This window comes from Tasmannia lanceolata, unplaced genomic scaffold, assembly GCF_043159265.1.
Source record: "Tasmannia lanceolata isolate RefF3 unplaced genomic scaffold, GAP_Taslan_0.1 ptg000015l, whole genome shotgun sequence".
NCBI lineage: Eukaryota > Viridiplantae > Streptophyta > Magnoliopsida > Canellales > Winteraceae > Tasmannia > Tasmannia lanceolata.
This window is the reverse complement of record NW_027518692.1, coordinates 49056878-49078007: the sequence shown is the minus strand read 5'-3', so window position 1 is coordinate 49078007 and position 21130 is coordinate 49056878. Positions and strand designations below refer to the sequence as shown.

At 39.3% G+C, this 21130-nt stretch overlaps 1 protein-coding gene across 3 annotated transcripts; it reads left to right on the top strand.

The window, feature by feature from the left end:
* The first annotated feature begins 2043 nt into the window (after positions 1 to 2043).
* Positions 2044 to 19267, top strand: LOC143892072 (RAF-like serine/threonine-protein kinase 20). Of its 3 annotated transcripts, none has more exons than XM_077396544.1 (9): positions 2044 to 2325; positions 3021 to 5756; positions 6326 to 6412; positions 15663 to 15815; positions 17026 to 17189; positions 17268 to 17415; positions 17728 to 17850; positions 17925 to 18012; positions 18733 to 19267. In XM_077396544.1, exons 2-9 carry the CDS (start codon positions 3054 to 3056, stop codon positions 18921 to 18923), a joined length of 3657 nt encoding a protein of 1218 aa, XP_077252659.1. In that variant the 5' UTR covers positions 2044 to 2325; positions 3021 to 3053; the 3' UTR covers positions 18924 to 19267. The 3 variants fall into 3 exon arrangements, with proteins under 3 accessions (XP_077252659.1, XP_077252658.1, XP_077252657.1); XM_077396543.1 differs by having other exon boundaries at positions 2909 to 5756; XM_077396542.1 differs by having other exon boundaries at positions 2044 to 5756.
* The last annotated feature ends 1863 nt before the right edge of the window (positions 19268 to 21130 follow it).

Below are 21130 nucleotides of genomic sequence, written 5' to 3'. Positions count from 1 at the left end.
CCGTACTTTTAATAAAGTGAGGAGTGCCCTCATCAAAATACACTAGTGCTGATAACATTTCCCTTATAAAATTTATTATTGATAATCCGAATTTTAGTTTTACTAAGGTAGACACATCAATGCTAAGGTTACAAAATTCTTCATCATTGGAGCATCGGTGCAAGTAGGCTAGTGTCAGCTAAGGCGAGACAAAATGAGGTGTTTACATGATAACATCTGTTCAATATGTTATTAGTGTAAAGACTGGGGTAAAAATAGTTACTTACCGAGGTATTATTCTACCATGGGTAAAGAGAGTCATGTATCAAGGCAAAATGAGTTACCTATCAGGTTAATGTCCTGTTAGAGTAAAGAGTAGGATAAAAAGATTTAATTATCAGTGTAATATCCTATGGGGGAAAAGCTATTAACTATCGAGATGACAATATAAGAGGTGAATATCGCATCGGAGTAATATCATTTCAAGGCAATGTATTTTTTATTTTTTTTGATCGGTAAGCTGGGGTTAGGCGGACCCCGACCAGAGATTCATTAAAATAAATATAAAACAGAGATACACGGGGGCCTGAATCGGCGCCAAGCTAGAAAAGATATATCAAAAAGAAGTAAAAGAAAGCTAGAAGAAATAGGAATAATCAACTGAGAAGAAACTCCCATGACTTCAAGCAAGGATTGAGCAAGACAAAGGAGGCAATGGAGCCATCTGAAACAACAAGAGAATAGGTCTCTTTTTTATAGTAGCCACAACATGATGAGGATGTGAGTAATTTACGCCGTTTGTAGAGAGTTGCAAAGTGTAAAGTAAAAAGAGTTGCTAATCTTCTATGAGGTGTAAAGTGAATTATCCATTTGGGAAAAAGAAACTTATCTTTTGGGGAGTGGATCTTACTTTTGAGCTTATATAAGAGTAAGTAGGGCCTACTTATGAGCCCACATAAGAGTAAAAGTATGACCCATTTACAAGGGTCGTATAAGAGTATCAATATAGCTTACATATGGAAGTTGCATGGCAGTCCGAGTGGAGTCTACATGTGGCCCCCTAATATACTTCATTTTTTCTAGGCCATCTGCTTTATCTTTAGGGGCTGTTTGGATATGTAGATTTTAAAATCCAGGTTTTAGTTTGAAAGCAGTGTAAAATTATGGATTTTACAATCCATTATCCTGGATGTCAAGAAATCCAAGTTTTAGAAATCTCTCCCCCATCCTGGGATTTCTAAAACTGGAAACACAGGACGATCTCCTACTCTCTCGCTCGATAAAGAAAGGGTTGAGAAATCAGAAAACATCGGACAATCTCCTTCTTTTCTCGTCTCCCATCTAGGATCAAGATTTTGAGGAAATCCAAGATATTAAAATATTGATATCCAAACGGGCCCTTAGTCTTTCTCTCTTCTCTCTCTGCTCTCCGAATGACTACTGCACCATTGTCGTTACACCAGTATCGATTGGTGCGGCCCCACTACTACTAGCCATCTAATGTTCCTACCAAAATAAGTATGGGTGTCAATGGACCCAAACGATCCGAAATGTTAAGGACATTATTTGAACACACTAGTGAGATTCGAACGGTGTCCATTGGATTCATTTCCTAAGGCCTAAAATTATCACGGATCGTGACCATGGTGTAGCCACAAAATCCGATGGATCGTCCTAGATCCAATAAAGCATGCAACGTATGAAAAATCCCTTCATATCTTCCCTTATTTATGTCTATTCTTGATGAGTATTTCCTTCATTCCCCTAACCCTAAGCCCTAACTGTGAACAATGAAAATACAATCTGGAACACTCTAAACAGCCCGATTCAGAATGGATTGTCAACTTGGTCCCCACCCAGTCCCAGACCTAGGAAGGGACCCACTCATAACAAGGAATGGGTCCTGTGATCATGAGATAGCCATAGGAGAATGTGATCCCAAGCGGATCCGATGACAACCCTGGTCCTAATTGTGTAGGATGTTAACTGTTAAGTACGATCTAAGACCCTCCGATGGACTGTCCGATTCAGAATGGATCTTGTGAAGAAGACGAAATAACGACAAAAAAGGGAGACAAAAAGCGGGAAAAAAAAAGGTGAGAGGGGAGAATGGTGGGGGGTAAAATTTTGTAGTTTCTGTTAGGACTCTCATTTGTTAATGCCGCCCTTTTCTCAAGGATGTCGCTCTCTGACACGCCAGGTTGAAATTCAAGGCGTAAACGACGGGTAACAAGAACAAAAAAAAAAAAACTCAAAACCCTAATCCAAATCGAAAATCCCCCTTTTGGCATCCTCGAATTCGATCCTGAAAATCTAATCTCTTTCTCTAGTAATCGAGAGGGACAGGTACTTGCCTCTGATTTTCTCTTTATTTCCCCTTTTGAAATTTGATTATTCTATCACTATAAAGTTTGATTTCGATTAAACCCTAGAATTCCATTTCTGAAACAAAAATCCCTATTTTCTTTTGAACTCGTCTCGTTGATTGCAAGTTTTTTTTTTAATTAGGATTGAAAGAATTGTGGATGGATTCGATTTGATTTGCATAATCGATTTTGCTCTGGACCATTCAAAAAAAAAAAAAATCGATTTTGCACTGATGCATTGGATTGGTCCTCTGTTTATCAATTATTGATAGTCTCAATTTTAGCCTTAAGAAAATTTCACCCATTGTGTGAATTTTGGGGGATCATATGGTCTCTAGGGTTCCTTTTGGGTACCATTTCTGTGGGTTTTCTTGAGAACTGTACAAATAAAATGACTGATCATTCATTAGATTTGGTCGCACTATGCGATCTCGATGTTTTGTTGATTCTACCCCTTTCTGGTCAATGATCATGAACAAAAAGTTTAAGCTTCACAATTCTCTTAGACGACCCATTTAACTAATCGCCCTTACCATGTCGTTTGAATCATATGATGCTGTTAGTTGGGTGGGAAATAGTGTCTGAAGCTGAAACCTCGGCGAGCTTAGGTGTGCCTTTGAAAGTACATTTGGTGAGTTTATCTAATAATTATGGGAGTGTTAAATGCATGTGTAGAATTGGCAGCATAATCATTTGGAGAACTGAGGGATGAATAGAAAAGAAGGGTTCAAGGATCCAAACAATGTTTGTCCACAGCTAAATAGAAACAATTTTCTTCAAAGCATGGCAAGTGACGTACCTGGGCCTTCGAATAATGTCTCTATGCAGACGGGTGAGGAATTTTCGTTGGAGTTTCTTCATGATCGTTTTACTCCAAGGAGAGCTTTCGGGAGACCTGATATTGATCAGGATTATGCAATAAGAGGGGGGTTAAATTTCAATCAGAACCACGTGGGCTATGAGAATCTCAGTGCCATTCTCGGGCTTACGAGAACGGAGTCTGAATGTAGTTCTGATGTTACAAATTTTGCTTTAGGAACGGGAAAGGTTGAGGATAAGGGTTGTTCTAATAAAGCAAGCAATGTTCACAAGGAGACCCGTAGACATGTACCCAGTAAATCTTTGGGGGAAATTAATTGGGATCAAGAGGTTCCAATGCGGGAAACTCATTCCAGTGATTCTCTTTCAGAGTTCTCTCGTGGGTACCCCCATTGTAGATCGGGAGCATTGGATAGTTATCAAAAGATGAAGTTTCTCTGCAGCTTTGGGGGACGAATCTTGCCCAGACCGAGTGATGGAAAACTAAGATATGTGGGTGGTGAAACACGGATTATCAGCATTAGGAAAATCCTTTCTTGGGAAGAGCTTATGCAGAAAACATTAGGTATTTGCAACCAACCACATATGATCAAGTATCAGCTCCCTGGAGAGGATCTCGATGCCCTCATATCTGTGTCATCAGATGAGGATCTTCAGAATATGGTAGAGGAATACAACGGGCTTGAAAAGGTTGATGGCCCTCAAAGACTTCGGATTTTCCTTATCTCTTCAAGTGAATCTGAAAACTGTTCTTTCGATTCAATAGGCAGGCAGGGCAATTCTGAATATCATTATGTTGTTGCTGTTAATGGCATAGTTGCGCCCAGTACCCAGAAAAGCTCGAATGGGCACAACTTAGCAAGCCAATTGGGGCATTACTCAGATGGGTCTCCAAGTTTTCACAGAGATTCTCGTCCCTCTGCTGCTCAGTTATTTATGGCACCCCAAAATGCCGCCATGTCACCCACCCACTCACCTCCTTTTTCTTCTGTGTCACCTCGGCGAAAAGATTCTAGAAATACTCAAAAGCACTCGTATGAGGATCATTTCGGCTATGGAGGTAATGATAACACCACCCCCTCTCTCTTAGACCAACAACCTGAGAAATCTTTCTTCACAGATACCACCTATCATTTTCATGGGGAGATGTCAAAGCGTGATCCCAACAAACACAGGGATGGTGATCAACCAGTAAAACCCCGAGGGGTGCATTTTCATCAGCGCACACCCAGCAGAGATTTTGCTCGTCCAACATTTCATCGTGTTAGGAGTGACTTGGATGGGTATTCCACCTGGGAAAAGCCTTTGATTAATGAAAGGGCATTTCATTCCGAAAAGTTCCAAAGGCAGCCGGAAGAGTCGCTAGGTTTGTCAGCATCAAATGATTCAATTGGTTCTCACCATGGGATGCTACACGCGCTTTCCGATTCGATGCTGCAGGAACATTGTGAGAGGTCTGTTTACTGTTTGCAAGAAGGAACCATAGCCCCCTTAGACTTTTCAAAAGAAAATCCCAATTGTTATGAGAACTCTGAATTGAATTGTGAAAAGTTGACACAAATAAATGAGAAAGGTGTTCTTTGGAATCAGGATGAGAACCATCGTGACAGTGATATTTTTATTAGAGATCCTGTAACTGCCACCTATCAGATTGAATTTCCTGGCATCGACAACCAGCTCACTGGTATGTGTAGCATTCATGTTTCTTCACAAGAATTAAAAGTATCAAATAACATGGCTCCTGTATCTTCATCCAATGCTTCGGAAGTTTGTCCAGAAATTCGTCAAGAACACTCCCTAGGATCTCAAAAGGACAAAACCACATCTGAACTTTCTTTCACGGGTCAAAGAGCTACCGAGAATCAGCAGTGCAGTACATCCAAGCCGTTAAACGGATATTTCAGAAGGGATGATAGCAATGGCATCACATCCATGCCTCCTTTTCCATTGCTCAATAATTCTTCTAAACTTATAGGCCTCGATACATTTCCTGATCTCTATTCCAAAAGACAGTATGATGATGAAATTCTTTCAAGTGATCTACTTAGCGGCTTGCCCAATGACCTAATTTCTTTTGTATCTCCTAAGTTGCAATCTGTTGAATCCCAGAATACGAAAGCTAGCCAAGAAACAAAAGTTGTAAGGTCTGTAAATTTGTCCCCGATTGCTACTGAGAATGACACTGATCTCGGTTTAAACTCGCATACTGATAACCACACAACTTTGTCCTTATTTCGGAATATGGTTATGGATGAAGCTTTAAGGAGAGAAAATTCTCTCGCTTATCAGGACCCTATGAATTGTCCTTGTCCAATGGGCGAAGAGGTGGATATGAGGGGATGCCATTATCAACCCTTGAAGGGGGAAGATGCTATCATAGTCCAAGCACAGCCCGGGCGTAGTTCTAATGAGCAAATTCAGCTGGAATCAGTGGTAATTGTTGAAGATGTAACTGATACTTTGCCTCCAGGCTTCGGCTCTTTATCGCCCGTCATTCCCCATGTGCGAAATGAGACAATTGAGGATGTGCAGGTTCACGACATCCCATCAGAAGAAGATGCAGAAAGCACTCCTGCAGAGTCAGAGTCAGAGGTAATTCTTGTAGGTATTTGATTCAGAGCATGGTTTTAAATTTCGGCTGAAATCCGAAATTTCGGCCAAAATGTGTCGGTTTCGGTGTGGGCTGACACCAAAAGTACATTAATTCGGTGTCGGTCTAGATTTCATCCGAAATTTCGTTTTTCTGAAATTTCGGCCAAATTGATTTTTTTTTTTTTTTTCAAAATTTCCATTTTTTTCCGAAATTCCAGAAAAAAATTCGGAAATGCCGTTTTTTTTTACCAAATTTTGGCCAAAACCGAACGTTTCGGTTGTGGCCGAAACCGACACCGAAACCAAAATTTCAATCCTTGATTCAGAGCAGTTTCTTTTATGGGATTTGCTAGCGTCCATCACAGAAGGCATTTCGCGGATGGTCTGTTGCATGTAAGAGCAGCCGCACAGGCTCACTTTTCAACAGATTTTGTCTTCATTCATGACGGGGCTGCGCTCACATGCAACAGACCATCTGCGAAATGCCTTCTGCGATGGACGCTAGCAAATCCCTTCTTTTATAAGCCATGTTTATTCTGATCGATTTGAGTTATTGTCCTTTGTTCTAGGATGTTAAGACTGATGACAGGGATGAGGATGAATCTATCAGTGATGCTGCAATAGCTGAAATGGAAGCTGGAATCTATGGCTTGCAGGTTAGACATTTATATGTTACAGTGGTCTTATAGAATTTTGATATGGAGATACCTTGTGTAATACAGTTTGATTTCAGCATTTTCTTTCTGATCACACATTCCAAACTGTCACAGTCATGTTTGTAGTGTCTAATGGTTTAAGAGTTGAAATAGTTTGTGCTGAATTGATTTGTGTACTTACTCCGGCTTATGAATTCAACATTTTATGAACAATGTAAATTTGCTAATTTCACTCATTTTTATGGGAGCCAATGTGGAGCTCTAATCTTTCTTTAAGTAATTTGCATGTCCAAAACTGTTGAGCATTTGAAATCTCCAAATTGATTTCATCTCGTACCACTGTTTGTTGAAACATTGCATCGATGATACCAAGTGAGGGAATGTTGCATGACCAGTGTTTGTCATTTCTCTTCAACAAATTGAACTTGCAAACAAGAATCATGTACTGAAAGTATTCATTAAATCCATCAGGTAGGAAGTTCGTACATGAATGGTTTATCGTAGTGTTTCCAAGTTTATATAGTTGGCAGTTCAGTGACTTCTGTCCATGCTGCCACATTGATTTTTTTCATTGAGATTGGAAACTGAGTTGAGTTCCATCTCGGCTCACACTTGGGTTGACTTGATCAAACTTTTTAATAAATTTATTCAATATATTACGAATAATGTTGTAGACACCCCATTTTGACCTGACCCAAATTCTCCAAAAATTGAATAAATCCCAAATTTCGAGTCCCGAAGCCGAATTCACTGTCTTCCCGAATCAAGTCTCAAGTTCCCGAAACCTAAGGTCCGGAACCAAATTTAAAGTTTACAAAAAAATCCGAACCCGACATGATCCTAAGTTAATAGCCCAACCCGACTCTGAGAAAATTTAACCCAAGTTGCACTCTAATCATTTTTTTTATATCTCAAAATCAAGCAGGGGGGAGGTGAAATATCCAATATGGGTGTGCTAATACCAACCCCATGGGCAGTAAACAAATAAGAGCTAAATGTTACCCCCCCCCCCCCATTTTTTACCCAGACCACCCCTCGTAGTTAAAAAAAGAGTAGTCATGATATACTAGATGGGTCTGTCTAGAGAGTAAGGTGGGGGGGTAAATTTATTACTTTGCTTGTCCTACAAGCAATCGAATGAGGGTTTTGAGGGGAGGCCTCTCGGTTGCAAAAGGAGGAGAAAAGCAAAGAAAAAAAAAAGAAAAAAAACAGAGGAGAAGAACAACACACAGAGCAGAGGGAGATAGAAAGGCAAAAAAGCAGAGAGAGAGTGGAGAAGAAAGAAATCAAGAGAGCAAGGAAAGCAGAGGGAGGGTTTGCTGCCACCATTGCCACCTCCACCGACGACCATCCTCCTCCACAACCCATTTTTCTTTTTTTATTTTATTTACAAACCCTCTTCCACCCTTCTTCAACCTCCAACCACCGTCTTCCCCGGCCATCCTAGCCGGAATCCGGCAAAAATCCAAGCCGCCATCAACCCCATCTCTTCCTACTACCCTCTTCCACCATCAACCACCGAACCACACCCATTACATTTTTTTTTTAAAAACCCATCTTCTCCGATCCCACTCCACCGGAATCCGGCCGACCTCCAACCTCCTTCTCCACTCTCACCATCTTAGCAGCCACCATAACCACCATTACCATCATCCATTACCTCGGAAACCCTCGAATCTGGCCACCCAAACCCACATCAGCCGGCCACCTCTGCTGTTTCTCTACCGCCACCTCCACCGACGGCCAACCTCCACCGAACCACCTCCACCACCACCCTTCACAAACCCATATACCCTCTCTCTCCACCTCCACCTCCACCTCCACCAACAGCAACCACCACCTCCAAAACCGAAACCCATTTCCACCCCAAACCCATTTCGAAAACCCATCTCCAAACCCACTTCGAAAACCCATCTCCAAACCCATTTCGAAAACCCATCTCCAAACCCACTTCGAAAACCCATCTCCAAACCCACCTTCAAACCCCTCCATTACCGCCATTCTCCCATCCCTCCACCATACCCATCTCCGGCCGACTAACCATCTTCGCGCCAACCGGCCACCCAAACCCATTTCACTTCCACCCATTCCCATTTTCTTCCCTCCTCTGCCTCAGCCACAACAATAGAGAAAGAAAAAAAGGAAAAAAGCAGAGAGAAAAACAGAGAGAGAGAGAGAGAGAGAGAGGTTTGGGGTCGTTTTCCCCAACCTTGTTCTTGCCGACTAATATCTCCTCCACTGAGCCACCATCTCCATAGAACCCATTTCCTTTTATATCACCATCATAACCACCACCATATACCATCAGACCTTGTTTTCTCCAACCAAAACCCACTTCATTTCGACCATTTGATCCTCTGTAGAAACCCTTTTTGCTAATCCCTCAATTCCTCAGCTACTATCCATGTAAGTCTTAGACCCCAAATCCTACCTCTAAACCCATTACAACCTAGACCCGATCGATCTCTATCCCTCTTGTCTGTTTGGGTTTGAATTGAAAGAAGAAGAAGAAGAGCTCGTATTTCCCGAAATCCGTCGGCCTTGCAATTAAAGAAGACAAATCAGTGGCTGTGAGGATTTCGAATTTCAGAGAAAAGGAGCAAAGAAGAATTGCTAGAGAACGCCATTTAGGAAGAAGAGAAGGTGACTTCGCAGCTCCGGCTATTCGGAATCTTGTAAAACGAAGAAGATACAAGGACGATTCTAGCGCGGAATTCTCGTTCGTCATCAAAGGTAATTTGTTCAGCTTCTTCTTTGGTTGCTTCATTTCTTACCTTGTTAAATCTCCTTTCCGTTGGGCCTTAATGTCTCTGTCCTTCTCTTTCGAATTCTATTTTGAATCATGATTTCAATTTCTTTTCCAATTGGGAACCATATCGGGCGATGACGGAATTTTTCTCGAGCCAACCCCTCGCCCTTCCCATCATTTTCCCTATCTTAGGGTCTTCACAGGGTTTGAGGGGTTTTCCTTTATTTTCGGGACTATTCTCCTCATGTTCCTAGGGATCCTACTCAAGCTTCGAGATCCTTTCGACTATAGGGACATTCTCTTGGGTTTCTTTTTCATTCAGAGTCATTCTCCTTAGGTTCCTCGGGATCCTTTTCGAGCTTCAGGATTCCCTTGATTACAGGAACACTCTCGTCGGGTTTAGGCGATGACGGACGGCAACCTCTTGAGCCAAAACCCCCTTTCGATCAAAAGGGATAAAAATACATAAAAATCAAATAATAAAAATCCAAAAAACATCACAAAATACTCAAAGCGTACTTCGAAAAGCAGTCGAACTACGTTGGCTTGATCCCTTTCTACAGGGTACGTAGGCAGCTTGGGATCGTCATCCCAAGTTCAGTCAAACATTTCAATAAAATCATTTAAACCCCTCAAAAAATCATTCAAACATCCAAAAACCTTTCAAACCTTTCACAACAAAAATCAAAATGGGCAAGGATGGTGATTGCCAGGTCACTCAGAGCCTTCCTTTCATTTCATTTCCGATTTTGATCGTGGTTTGCCGGTTTTATCGGTTTTTCGACGTTTTATCGGGTTTTGGGATGGGCGACGACGTAGCGTGGCCCCTTTACAGGGATTGTCCTCGCTGAGCCCAACGATAGGCTATGACGATCGCGAGACTTGTCCGATCTTTAGCGGATCAGGATCACTGAGCTTGATTCCTTTAGAATCGCTCCCTGAGTCTATCGTATGTCCCATTTTCTTTTCCCTGGCATTTTGTGTTTGCGCATACCGTCTATTTTCTGATTCCTTTCTTTCCTTACATCTTTTAGTTTATCGTGTGTTTGTATTTGGTTCCTTGTGTGTTTACTTTCAGCTTGCTTATTCCTTGTGCGTTTAGTTTCACATGCTTAGCTAGATATTTACTGCTTTTCTGCTTATCATATCTGCTATTACTTGCTTAGCTGTAGCTGTGCATGCGGATGTTATTGCTTTCCTAGATGTGATGGGTTAGGATTAGATGCGGTGAGTTAGGATTTTGATGTTTATTTTCTTTTGCCCATCCCCGGGTCATACATGCTTAGATAGACGTTTGCTCGGGGATACTTGTTCCCATTTCACATGATTTTAGCCCAAAAACTCTTCAAAATTAATTGAAAATGGCATAAGAGACCAGGTGCTTGCACTTGGGCGAATTGGGGGCGCTTAATACCTTCCCCATTCGTCATCAGGCACGGACTTTTGTATCTCTGGTTATCCGTTGCAACAGAGTATTTCATGGGATCCAGGGCCTACTTCCTTGGATGGCGACTCTTCTTTGTTATAGGTACATCTTGGTTCCGGGCTGGTCCTTGAATCGAGAGGTATCTCATTTATATCGCCACCCATGATGTGAGTGGCACCATTTCGAGAGTTCCTTGGTAGAGCTCTCCTTCACATTGTGGAGATCTTAGAGGATCGGCGTGGGATCTCGTGTCCCTCGCCCATTCGTCCTCGGGATCGGGGTCCACAAATGTATGTAATATCAAAGTTAAATATGTTTTTTGAATGGTGAAGATTATTAACAAAAAAGGGCAAAAGCCCAATGACCGAGATGATCAAGATACACCAAAACAAAAACAAAAAGAGAAGAAAAGAGAAAGCAAAGAAAGGAAACACAATGAATAAGTAGCAATACAGCAATAGTAATAAGATCCTTAGCAATGGAGGTGATCAAACTTAAAAATTGACTCTCTGTCAATTCCTGAACCAGCAAGTAGATCCATATTCTTAAACTCTCACTAAAATCAACATGAAATGACTGAAATATTTCCGTTTCCACCCCCATTGAAACGCATACCGAAATCAAAACGCATACTGAAACTAAAATCGTAAGTGTATTAGTGGTATATTGTAGCCGTATATGTTATATGATTATATTTATATGAATTGCATGTGAAATGTGGCGTATGTATTTATAAAAATTTATATGAATTTTATGTGAAATGTAATATGTACTAAATTACCATTTACTACATATTACAATAAAATTTGTACTAAATTATCAAACATGCGTGACAATGTCAGTAGGTGTTCAATACCATCATGGGTGGGTTTTTTGCTTATGTGATGGTTTTTTAGTGTGTATTTATGCTTATGCTATCACTTCTTGAAGTTTCAACTTAAATGTCCATCGTTTGCATATGTTTCCATAATTTTTCGTAATTTTATAGGATTTTCATTAGAATTTTCATCCGAAACCGATGTTTTTCCATTTCCATCATAACCGAAATACATACCGAAACCGAAGCCTGAAACCTTGAGTAGATCTACACCACTATCCGTAGATTGCCAAATATGTTGAATCTCGGTTTTGTTTCCCTCGATCCCATCGAGAATCTTCTCGATAGCATCCGTGAATCTCCAAGGATAGAGGGCCCCGTATGTCACCCATTTGACAACATTGAGACAGTCATCCTCAATGATATGTCATTTAACTGCTTCTGATCCACAAGGCAGATACCACAAAGAAGCGTCTAAACCTCTGCTTTCTTGGAATCCTTCTCACTAATAGGCCCCAAACAGGCACATATAATTTTTGTTTGTGCTTCTAAGAAGACCCTTGATGCTAGTTGGGGCTGGGTTGCCGAGACTTGAGCCATCAGTTCAACTTCAATATTCTATGAGATGGAGAGTCCCAGCTGGGGACATGACACTCCTTGCTGCATCTGCCCAACCAAATCTCCTCCCAGGACATGTTCAAAGACGTCACTGAAATACCTCTCAAAATTGGAAGGTTCGCTGCCTGCTTGACTACCAAAGAGAAGATTTTCGGGTATTGCGCAAACCTCTAGTGGTGCGTTTGAAAACTCCCATGTTCCAGAGAGGTCTACCTCTAGAAGACCATGAAGTAAAAACCCATAACTGAAAATGGTCTTCAATATGACCAAGAACAAGCCAACCCACTCCAAAAAGACCAAGTAGGAGGTATCAAATTTCACCCGTGAATCTGCAGTGAAACAGAAGGTGATCCACAAACAACATCGGCAAGGCATAAAGTACAATGATTAACAATGATCTGTTTGGGATGGAGATAATCGACTGTGATTATCTTGTCAAGACGCGTAGCATGACAGAAAACTTCAACTCTTTTGGTGTGTGTTTTTGTGCGCGCGTGAGTGGGTGTGGGTCTGTGTGTGGGTGCGTGTGCGTGCCTGTGTGTGGGTGGGGGACTGCTCCAAGCTCTCCAAGTGGGCAAAGAGTTACAATGATGGACCGGCTGATATCCTATCAAAGTTATATGTGTTTTTTTTTTTTTTAAAATGGAGTTATATATGTTTAATTTACTTATTATTGTACAATTTGTTTACTATTATGAAAATTTGACTGCTCTTTAAAATCTCTTGTCCCACACACGTATATAATATTTAAGCACAAATGTGTATGCTCACTATTATATACACAGTACACTTCATAAAGCATATGAGGAAATGTGTGTTGTGTGTGTGTGTGTCGGGGGGGGGGGGGGTAGGATATATATTTCATTACTGAATTAAAATAGTGAAATAATATCCACCCACCCTTGTTTTGACATTAACTCCCCACTTTATTAAACCCTTTTTTGATTGGCTGTTGATAGATTTTAGGGAATTATAACAACCTTCAAGAGCAAATTATGGAAATGTAGAGTGCAAGGGGGTACTATTATCAAAACCAGGAGTGTGGACATCATTTCCTTTGACATATTATGTACCATATAATGTATATTCTTCTATCAATTTGTATATTTCCTGGATGTCATATAATGCGTACTATGATATCTTAAAAGTCGAAAAGGGTGGCAGGCTCAAAAGTGTTAGCCACCTACAAGAAAGGAGCAAAGGTTGGATCCTGTGGATCTTGTGCTCAAGTTTCTTCTTCAATGGAATTTAATGCAAATATATCCAAGATAGTTCTTGTAGTGGATCTTGAGTTTTGCTTTGCTTTGTGGTTCTCCTTTTTGGCAGATTTTGGACTTGACTCCATAGTCTAAAGGTCTCTTTGGATGGCACCAAAACCACTACAGTGTGTTGTTCTTCTTCCACTCCATTTGATTAGAGTCTAATACCGTTGATCAATGTGTGATTACATGTCTTGTTCGTAGACTAGGGAGGAATTTTTTAAAAAATACACTCCCGCCAAACAATCAGAAGGTCAAAAGTTATAAGTATGAGAAAACCGGTTTCTTTTTGTACTTATCCTCGCAATATGTGCTCATTCTCCACAAATTCTACACCTAAAAGGTAGATTCTCTGATGATAGAAATCACCTGAAAGTGTCAGATTTCTATTTTGTTTAAAATGGTTGTGGAGTAATCACAAAAATAGTGTTTCTCCAAAAATTATTCCGAAAATTATTAATATTCTTGTTTTTGTCATGCAAGGTTGTTTTGATTAATAAAATAGCCTTTATACTATGTCACAAATATCTCCGATATTTTGAAAATATCGCATTTTTATCGTGACATTTTGATAAAACAACAAAATCTCAAAATAATCATGAGATTTAAAAAATATAACGATATTTTTATTTTTATCATGAAATGTCGCAATATCATGATATTATCCTGATATTTTTACGATAATTTTATTATATATTTTTTCTTAAATTTTATATATTTATATATTTTTTAAATAATTTTATTTTTATTGTTTTTTCCCGATATAAACCCGAAAAATATTTGTTTTTAATATATCCCAAGATTTTCCCTTTCCGAGAAATTCCTCAGAACGATATTTGTGACATAGCCTTTAGATAACCATCCTAACCAAATTATAAGATTTATCTGAAGTTAGAAGTGACAAAACAATACCATTCAAAAATAAAAGAAGTGGCAAAACAATTTTAAAAAAATAAGGGATGGTTTTTGCTCGTTTGTGTTTTATCTCAGACATGCTTGTGAGGCTTACACCTAAGACCTGAGGTGCTTTGAGGTATACACCTTAGTACTTTATGCGTTTGTCTCACAGGCATGTGTGCCTTGGGGAGTTGAGGCCTAGCCTGGTATGCCTTCTGAAACACTGGATATTTCACACAATTAGATATGCCTTCAACTCAAAAAGGAACCACCAACATGCTTTGTAAAATTTTAAGAATCCAGCCATCAAGGAAATGGATCATACTTGTATTTATTGGGCTAAAGATCTAAAACTTTTGCCCACTGGCTTATGTCTAGATAAAATACTTGAGGATTTCTATGTGGGAGGTACACAATATTAGGTGATTAATTGCTAGCCACCATTTATCATAATCCTCAAGAGAAGCTATAGTCCCGATGAGAATGAGGACACTCCTTTACTGAGAACGTCAGAGATAGAAAAAAGTACTTAAGAGAATGAGATGATCCATTTATAAGTGACTAATGTGAATTAAATACTTTACATTCTGAAACATGTTGAAGAAGAGGCTAATATCCTCCTCGAACAAATAATATAGTGAAAATAATCAATGAAGAATATAAAATGAGATATCTTTGAAAAACTCTGGCCTTTCCAGTTATATTTTTCTTAATGTATCTTGGATATTTCTATCTCATACTTGTACCAATACCTAGGGAACATATCCTCTTAGCTTTCCTACAATAAGAACTCAGAGCTGACATAGCATGACTGGAAATTTTTATGCATAAGAACTTTTTATTGTAATCACAGACAGCTTTTAGCATGATGACTCTTCGTAAATTATAAAATTCCAGAAATACGAACGTCAGCACAGGTGCCATAGTATTTTGGAAATATTATATAGTCCTATTTCACCTAGTGGATCAGGTAAGGCTTGCTATATCAAGCCTTATCTTTTCTATCTTTTCAAATATTATATAGCAAGCCTTATCTTTTCAGAAAAAAGAAGAAGAAGATGAGGCTTGCTATACTTTTTTTTTTAATAGCTAAGGCTAGCTATACTTCTATGTCAACATTATTATATGGGATTTGCTAACCACCTTCTCAGGAAGCCATTTCACGCTGGTCCTTTGCATGTGATGAAAGCCACATATGTTGACGGTGTCAGATTTTGTCTTATTCAATGACGTGGCTGTCATCACATGCAAAGGATGGGGCGAAATGGCTTTCCGCAAAGGTGGCTAGCAAATCCCTGATTATATTGTTGCAGGTTCCTAGTTTTTTAGCTTCTGAGAGGTTCTACAATCGTCAAAAGCATAGTTTGATATGCAATGCCTTGTACCCTGCTAGTCAATGAGAACTTCTTTTTTTTTTTTTTTTTTTTCAATTAGAGAAATTTCCATTTTATCCCCAGCTGAGTGTTTTGGATGCTGATGAACAGATCATAAAGAATGCTGATCTTGAAGAACTACGGGAGTTAGGATCTGGAACATTTGGAACCGTCTATCATGGAAAGTGGCGAGGAACAGATGTTGCTATTAAGCGGATAAAAAAGAGCTGCTTTGCAGGGAGATCGTCTGAGCAAGAGCGGTTGGTGCGTCTACAAATGATTACCACTGAAATATCTTTCTATGGATTGAATTTTTGGGTTTTCCATTAGTTATATTTGTGTGTCCTTTGTTGTGTTTCCAACAATCGCAGCATTTTCTTTTCCTCCTAAAGAACTGGATTCGGAATAATGGTCTCCGATGATATAGTATTTAGATAAGTGGTGAAAAATGGGTTCCAATATATTCCCTTTACACTCTAAAAACGAGCGATTGATTGCAATCTACCCTGAAAAAAGAACTTCCACATCCGGTATTTTTTTTGAAAGGTAACAATTTATTCTAACTGAAACGTGTTACATCATTCGGGGACAAGACGTCCCACGAGTGCAGTACTAAACAGCCAAAACCACCAAATTACAATATTACCCCGAACCTCACTGTTATGGCACTTTCCAATGACAGTAAGATTTAGCCTTCCATTTCTTCCCCTGAAACTTCCTCCTGCTAAGTAATGAAAACCATCACTTTTTCATTCTCCACCCCCTCTTTAGCCAATTTGTCTGCGCAATCATTTGCCAACCTTTTTTGGCGTTGCAGATGTGGCTTGATTCTATAAACCGGTATTGATCTGGAAATATGATTCCCTGGTTTGACTTTGGTTTTCTTTAGTTATAACAGGGTGACCTTTGATATGTTCCTAACAATCGCATCACAATATTTGCTTCTTTAAGAAAAAGCAACCGATCCTGGACATATAGTTTATGAAGGTTTGAAACTTATGTAAGTAGTAACTAGTGACTTCTGGGTTTAAATACTTTCCTTGTACTATGTTAAATATGGTGGTTGGTTTCAATCTATCATGAAAAACCTTTTGGCATTGATCATATCACACTGTTTAAAATTTTCTTGAGTAAATCATCCACCCACTCGGGTCGACTTGGTTTTAAACTTGGCTGAGCTATCTTCTAATTCTAGGTTTTGCAATTTGCACTACCCAGCTGATCAAAAAATTCTTACTCACCTAAGTTATTGAAAGTTTGACTGCTTCAGTCATTGACCCGCCTGAGTTGACTCAGTTTTTATCTTGGCTGAGTTCTTATTTGTGTCCGAGTTTTCAAACATTGATCACACACACATGCACCTGTTTAATCTTGGGAAAATTGGAATAATGGATTAAATTGAAGTATGCATTTATGCGTGAGTCCCTGTGTATTTGCTCTATATACGGATACAATTCTTCTTTTGCCTCTGTAGACAAAAGACTTTTGGAGGGAGGCACAGATCCTCTCTAAACTTCACCATCCGAATGTGTTAGCTTTTTATGGGGTGGTTCCAGATGGGGCTGGTGGAACATTGGCAACTGTTACTGAATTTATGGTGAATGGGTCACTTAGGAACGTCTTATTACGGAAGGATAGGTAAGTTTGCCTCCATTTTCCCTCCTTTTTTGTTCTTTTATTTTACTTAATCACTAAGACTCAAGGTTGCTTTTGCAGGGCACTTGATCGCCGTAAAAGGCTTATCATTGCAATGGATGCGGCTTTTGGCATGGAATACTTACACTCAAAGAACATTGTTCATTTTGATCTGAAATGTGACAATTTGCTTGTTAATATGAGGGATTCACACCGACCTATATGCAAGGTGAGTTGCACACAACACAATCTCATACAGAAACAATGACCTATTTGCTTGTCAATATGAGGGGATTCACAACGACCTACACTCAAAGAACATTGTTCATTTTCCCAAAATTTCCACACTTAATATGAAATTTGTTTTTTTAACCTAATTTCGGCTGAAACCGATGCCAAAACCGAAATTCAATCCTTGATTCCAATTCAATAACATCAGAAGCTTATTGGGTTAGCACTCAAGAAGACCCATGTAAGTTCGCATCCTGATTAGCTGCTTATCTCATCAATGAGTCAAATTATCATGAGTTGGCCATCTCAGGTTGGAGATTTTGGATTGTCGAGAATTAAACGCAATACCCTGGTTTCGGGTGGTGTAAGAGGAACCCTTCCTTGGATGGCACCAGAGCTATTGAATGGTAGCAGCAGCCGGGTTTCCGAGAAGGTAAGCTTATTAATGCGTGTAAGTGTTTTAGTTATATTGTGGAAGAAATTAACAGGTTCTTTGGGTTTCAATAGGTTGATGTTTTCTCGTTTGGTATTGCAATGTGGGAGATCCTCACAGGGGAGGAACCCTATGCCAATATGCATTGTGGTGCAATCATAGGTAAGTTTGTTACGCTAGCAATTAAGTATTTTTAAGGAAAAAACATTCATCCACAATATTTTTAATTATTTTTATATAACTCTAATGTGTTTCTATATGTGCGTACTTATTTTTATTTACTTTTGCTATTTATGTCTTCCTATATAACTGCACAGATGTGTCTATTTGTATAGTTTTTCATCGCTCAAATGTCCAACATTTACAACAATTCTCTGACACCAAGAGACATATGTGCCAAGTTACATCTGTTATAAATTTATTACTCGGCATTCAAAAATATTCTGCCAAGTACATACATAGAACACTCTGCATGTGGATCTGTATATTGGATGCAAGACCCTCAATTATCTTTTGTATACACACTAACTGCTATACCCAATATTGTCAGACACACCAGCAATTCTTATCTAGTGGTATCTTTCACTTGTTCGCAATTCTTACCTAGGTACTTCGGATGTTAAATGGAAAGAGGTAAAGTTAATTGGTGTTTAGAGTTGAACATTTCCCTCAGTTTGTTGCCTTTCTTCAAGAACCATAAGAGGGGTGACTAAAGTCACTAAACTAGCAAAATGCTTGAAAGATCCATTTTTGACAGGAAATGAACTTTGTTTTAGAATCTGTCCTTGCCGAGGCTCGGATTATTTATTTATTATTTAGTTACAAATCAATATGTACACAAGTTTGAGACTACAATTGTAACATAGTGTGTTAATTATGAAGGGGGAATTGTAAACAACACACTTCGGCCACCAATTCCAGATCGATGTGATCCAGAGTGGAGAAAGCTAATGGAACAGTGCTGGTCACCTGATCCTGGGGCCCGGCCGTCATTCACTGAGATAACTAGTAAACTACGGGTGATGTCAATGGCACTTCCGACGAAAGGAAATTCTCCTGGAGTGAACAGATGAAGTTTAATTATTTCTCGCAGTTCAAAGTGAGGATTACTTTGATGAAAGAATATAGAGCTCACATGTGACCTTTGACGTTGCTTCAACAACCATCAATTGATGTAAAGAGGAGGGTTATAACCTCCAGAGATGAGACCATGAATAATGCTATTGCCTTTGATTGGCAGTAGATTTATTTATTTAATTCTTTATAGTCAAGTTATATGTATGTAAAGGTTTTGTCTGTAAGTCACTCGAGTTTGTATATTCTTTTGTTTAAATACACACACACATTCAATCATTCATATGGTTATGTATCTGATTGAAGGTTTTGATTTTAATGTCATGTGTCAAGTAGAAGGCTATTCTTTAACCAAAGCTCAGCTTAGCCTTTCTCTGTGCTTAATTTCAACTGAATATTTCAATATCAGCATGTTCTGAGGCTTCTCCAAATGGGTGATGAAGAGTGAAGTATGTGAAGCTGCTAAAGGAACCATTTTTCCAGTGAATGGAACATAAAAACATGATAATAAAAAGAAATTTTCTGTAGCCATTATTTGATTTTTTTTGCATTCCATTAGCGCATATAACTTTTTTGGAGGAAAATGGAGTCACTTTGTGGAAGTGAATCTGGAGTTTCAAAAATAACAAAATGGAGTCACTTTGTCATCCTTCTTGGAAGGATATGTATTTCTTCTCATCATCTTCCACGGTTTTCATAGGGGCCTTTTCATTTTTCACCATGTACTGCCTTGTGTAAATGGCTTCTGAAATTTTTCATTAGAGAATCCAGGTACTCTGAAGAGTAATTTTGAGAAGAGTTCTATAAATTATATCAGAGGAAAATGATATGGGGACACAATTGTTTTACGATCGCCCCAACACATATCAAGAGGCTGTTATTTTGCTGACTCTTTTTTTTTCAAGAAATATTTTTTCCACATTCATGAGTTTCATTTTCTTAAAATTACTTGCAAGTGTTAGTAATTGTGGATTGGACTTTCCAGGATTTGGATTCCTGATTTTTTGGGATCTCAGCCTCTTCTCCTCGACGATTAATCATGAAAACAAATTCCTGGCAACCAAACATGCCCTAATAGTATTGGGCCCACATATTTGGATGGTCTAGACTATTCATTTATCGGTCCCCACCGTAAAGCCTATTTACGACAGAAAGATCTAAGCCAGCCTCGTTTTTTCACACGTAAGTTCAGTCGGAATCCCTTGAGTTAAGAAACTTCCGACTGAATTAAAGGAGGGGAGTCATGTCCACTCTAGTGTATTTATGAGTTATGACTGCTCTTACACTCGAACCATGTCTCAACTCTCAAGTAAAAAAGGGAGTGAATATATCATTGCCCTTATTTTTTATAGGGAAATGATATCAGCACAACCATAACCTTTTGACAGTTATTTAAATACTGAAACAGATGCATTAGTGAAAATATCAATACATGGTTGTGCTGATATCATTTCACTTTTTAGAACCTTTTAAGCCATTCATTTTACACCAAATATAATGGAGGAACCGACTCTTTGGTTACCTAGCTTTTTTAGGGCAGGGAAAGTAGGGGTAGAGTCGCTTTTATATGACAGGGTAAGAAGGGATACAGAAAATGAATCGAGCCCATTACACCAGTAGAGCTGTCTAGGAAACACCTACTACTCCCACATTTTTCCATCGTAGAGTTCTCAATGGAAACAATTTACTTCTATGATCAATGGTAGCAGGCAAATTTGGGGTCGGGTAGCATGCGTGTGGGATCAAGACCGGGATCTTGTAGCACATGATGAAAACAGTTCCCTATAGTAAATACCAATGTGGGTGAATAGGGTTTGGGATCCAGTCAAGCCATGTCGGGTTCAGGTCGCAATAAAATCAAAATAAATCAGGGGATGGGAAGGAGTAGGATTGCCCAGGCCTCAACCCAAACCCAACCTGAAATTAAATCAGGTTGGCTTTTTTAAACCCTAACCCTAACCCTAACTCAACCCAACCCGAGCCAAAATCAGGCTCAGGTTGAGCCCAACCCAAGTTGCACCGCTCAGAGAACCAGCACCCTTCATCTTGAGCCCTGCTGCATTTCATCAGATAGCTCAACTTCTACAGCAGCACAGTTCCTTGAGAAATTTTTTATGCATGCATTTCTTCATATGCAGTGTCTCCAATAATCTAAAGCATGTTGTAGTAGTACTATTAAAAAAAGAGATAGATAGAGAAATTTTGC

Bases quoted from the DNA above. Each gene is read 5' to 3' on its own strand.
- LOC143892072 (XM_077396544.1), top strand. From the start codon at position 3,054: ATGAATAGAAAAGAAGGGTTCAAGGATCCAAACAATGTTTGTCCACAG. The intron at 17,416-17,727 runs GTGAGTTGCACA...TGGCCATCTCAG, and splicing joins CACACCGACCTATATGCAAG to GTTGGAGATTTTGGATTGTC. The intron at 17,851-17,924 runs GTAAGCTTATTA...GGGTTTCAATAG, and splicing joins GCAGCCGGGTTTCCGAGAAG to GTTGATGTTTTCTCGTTTGG.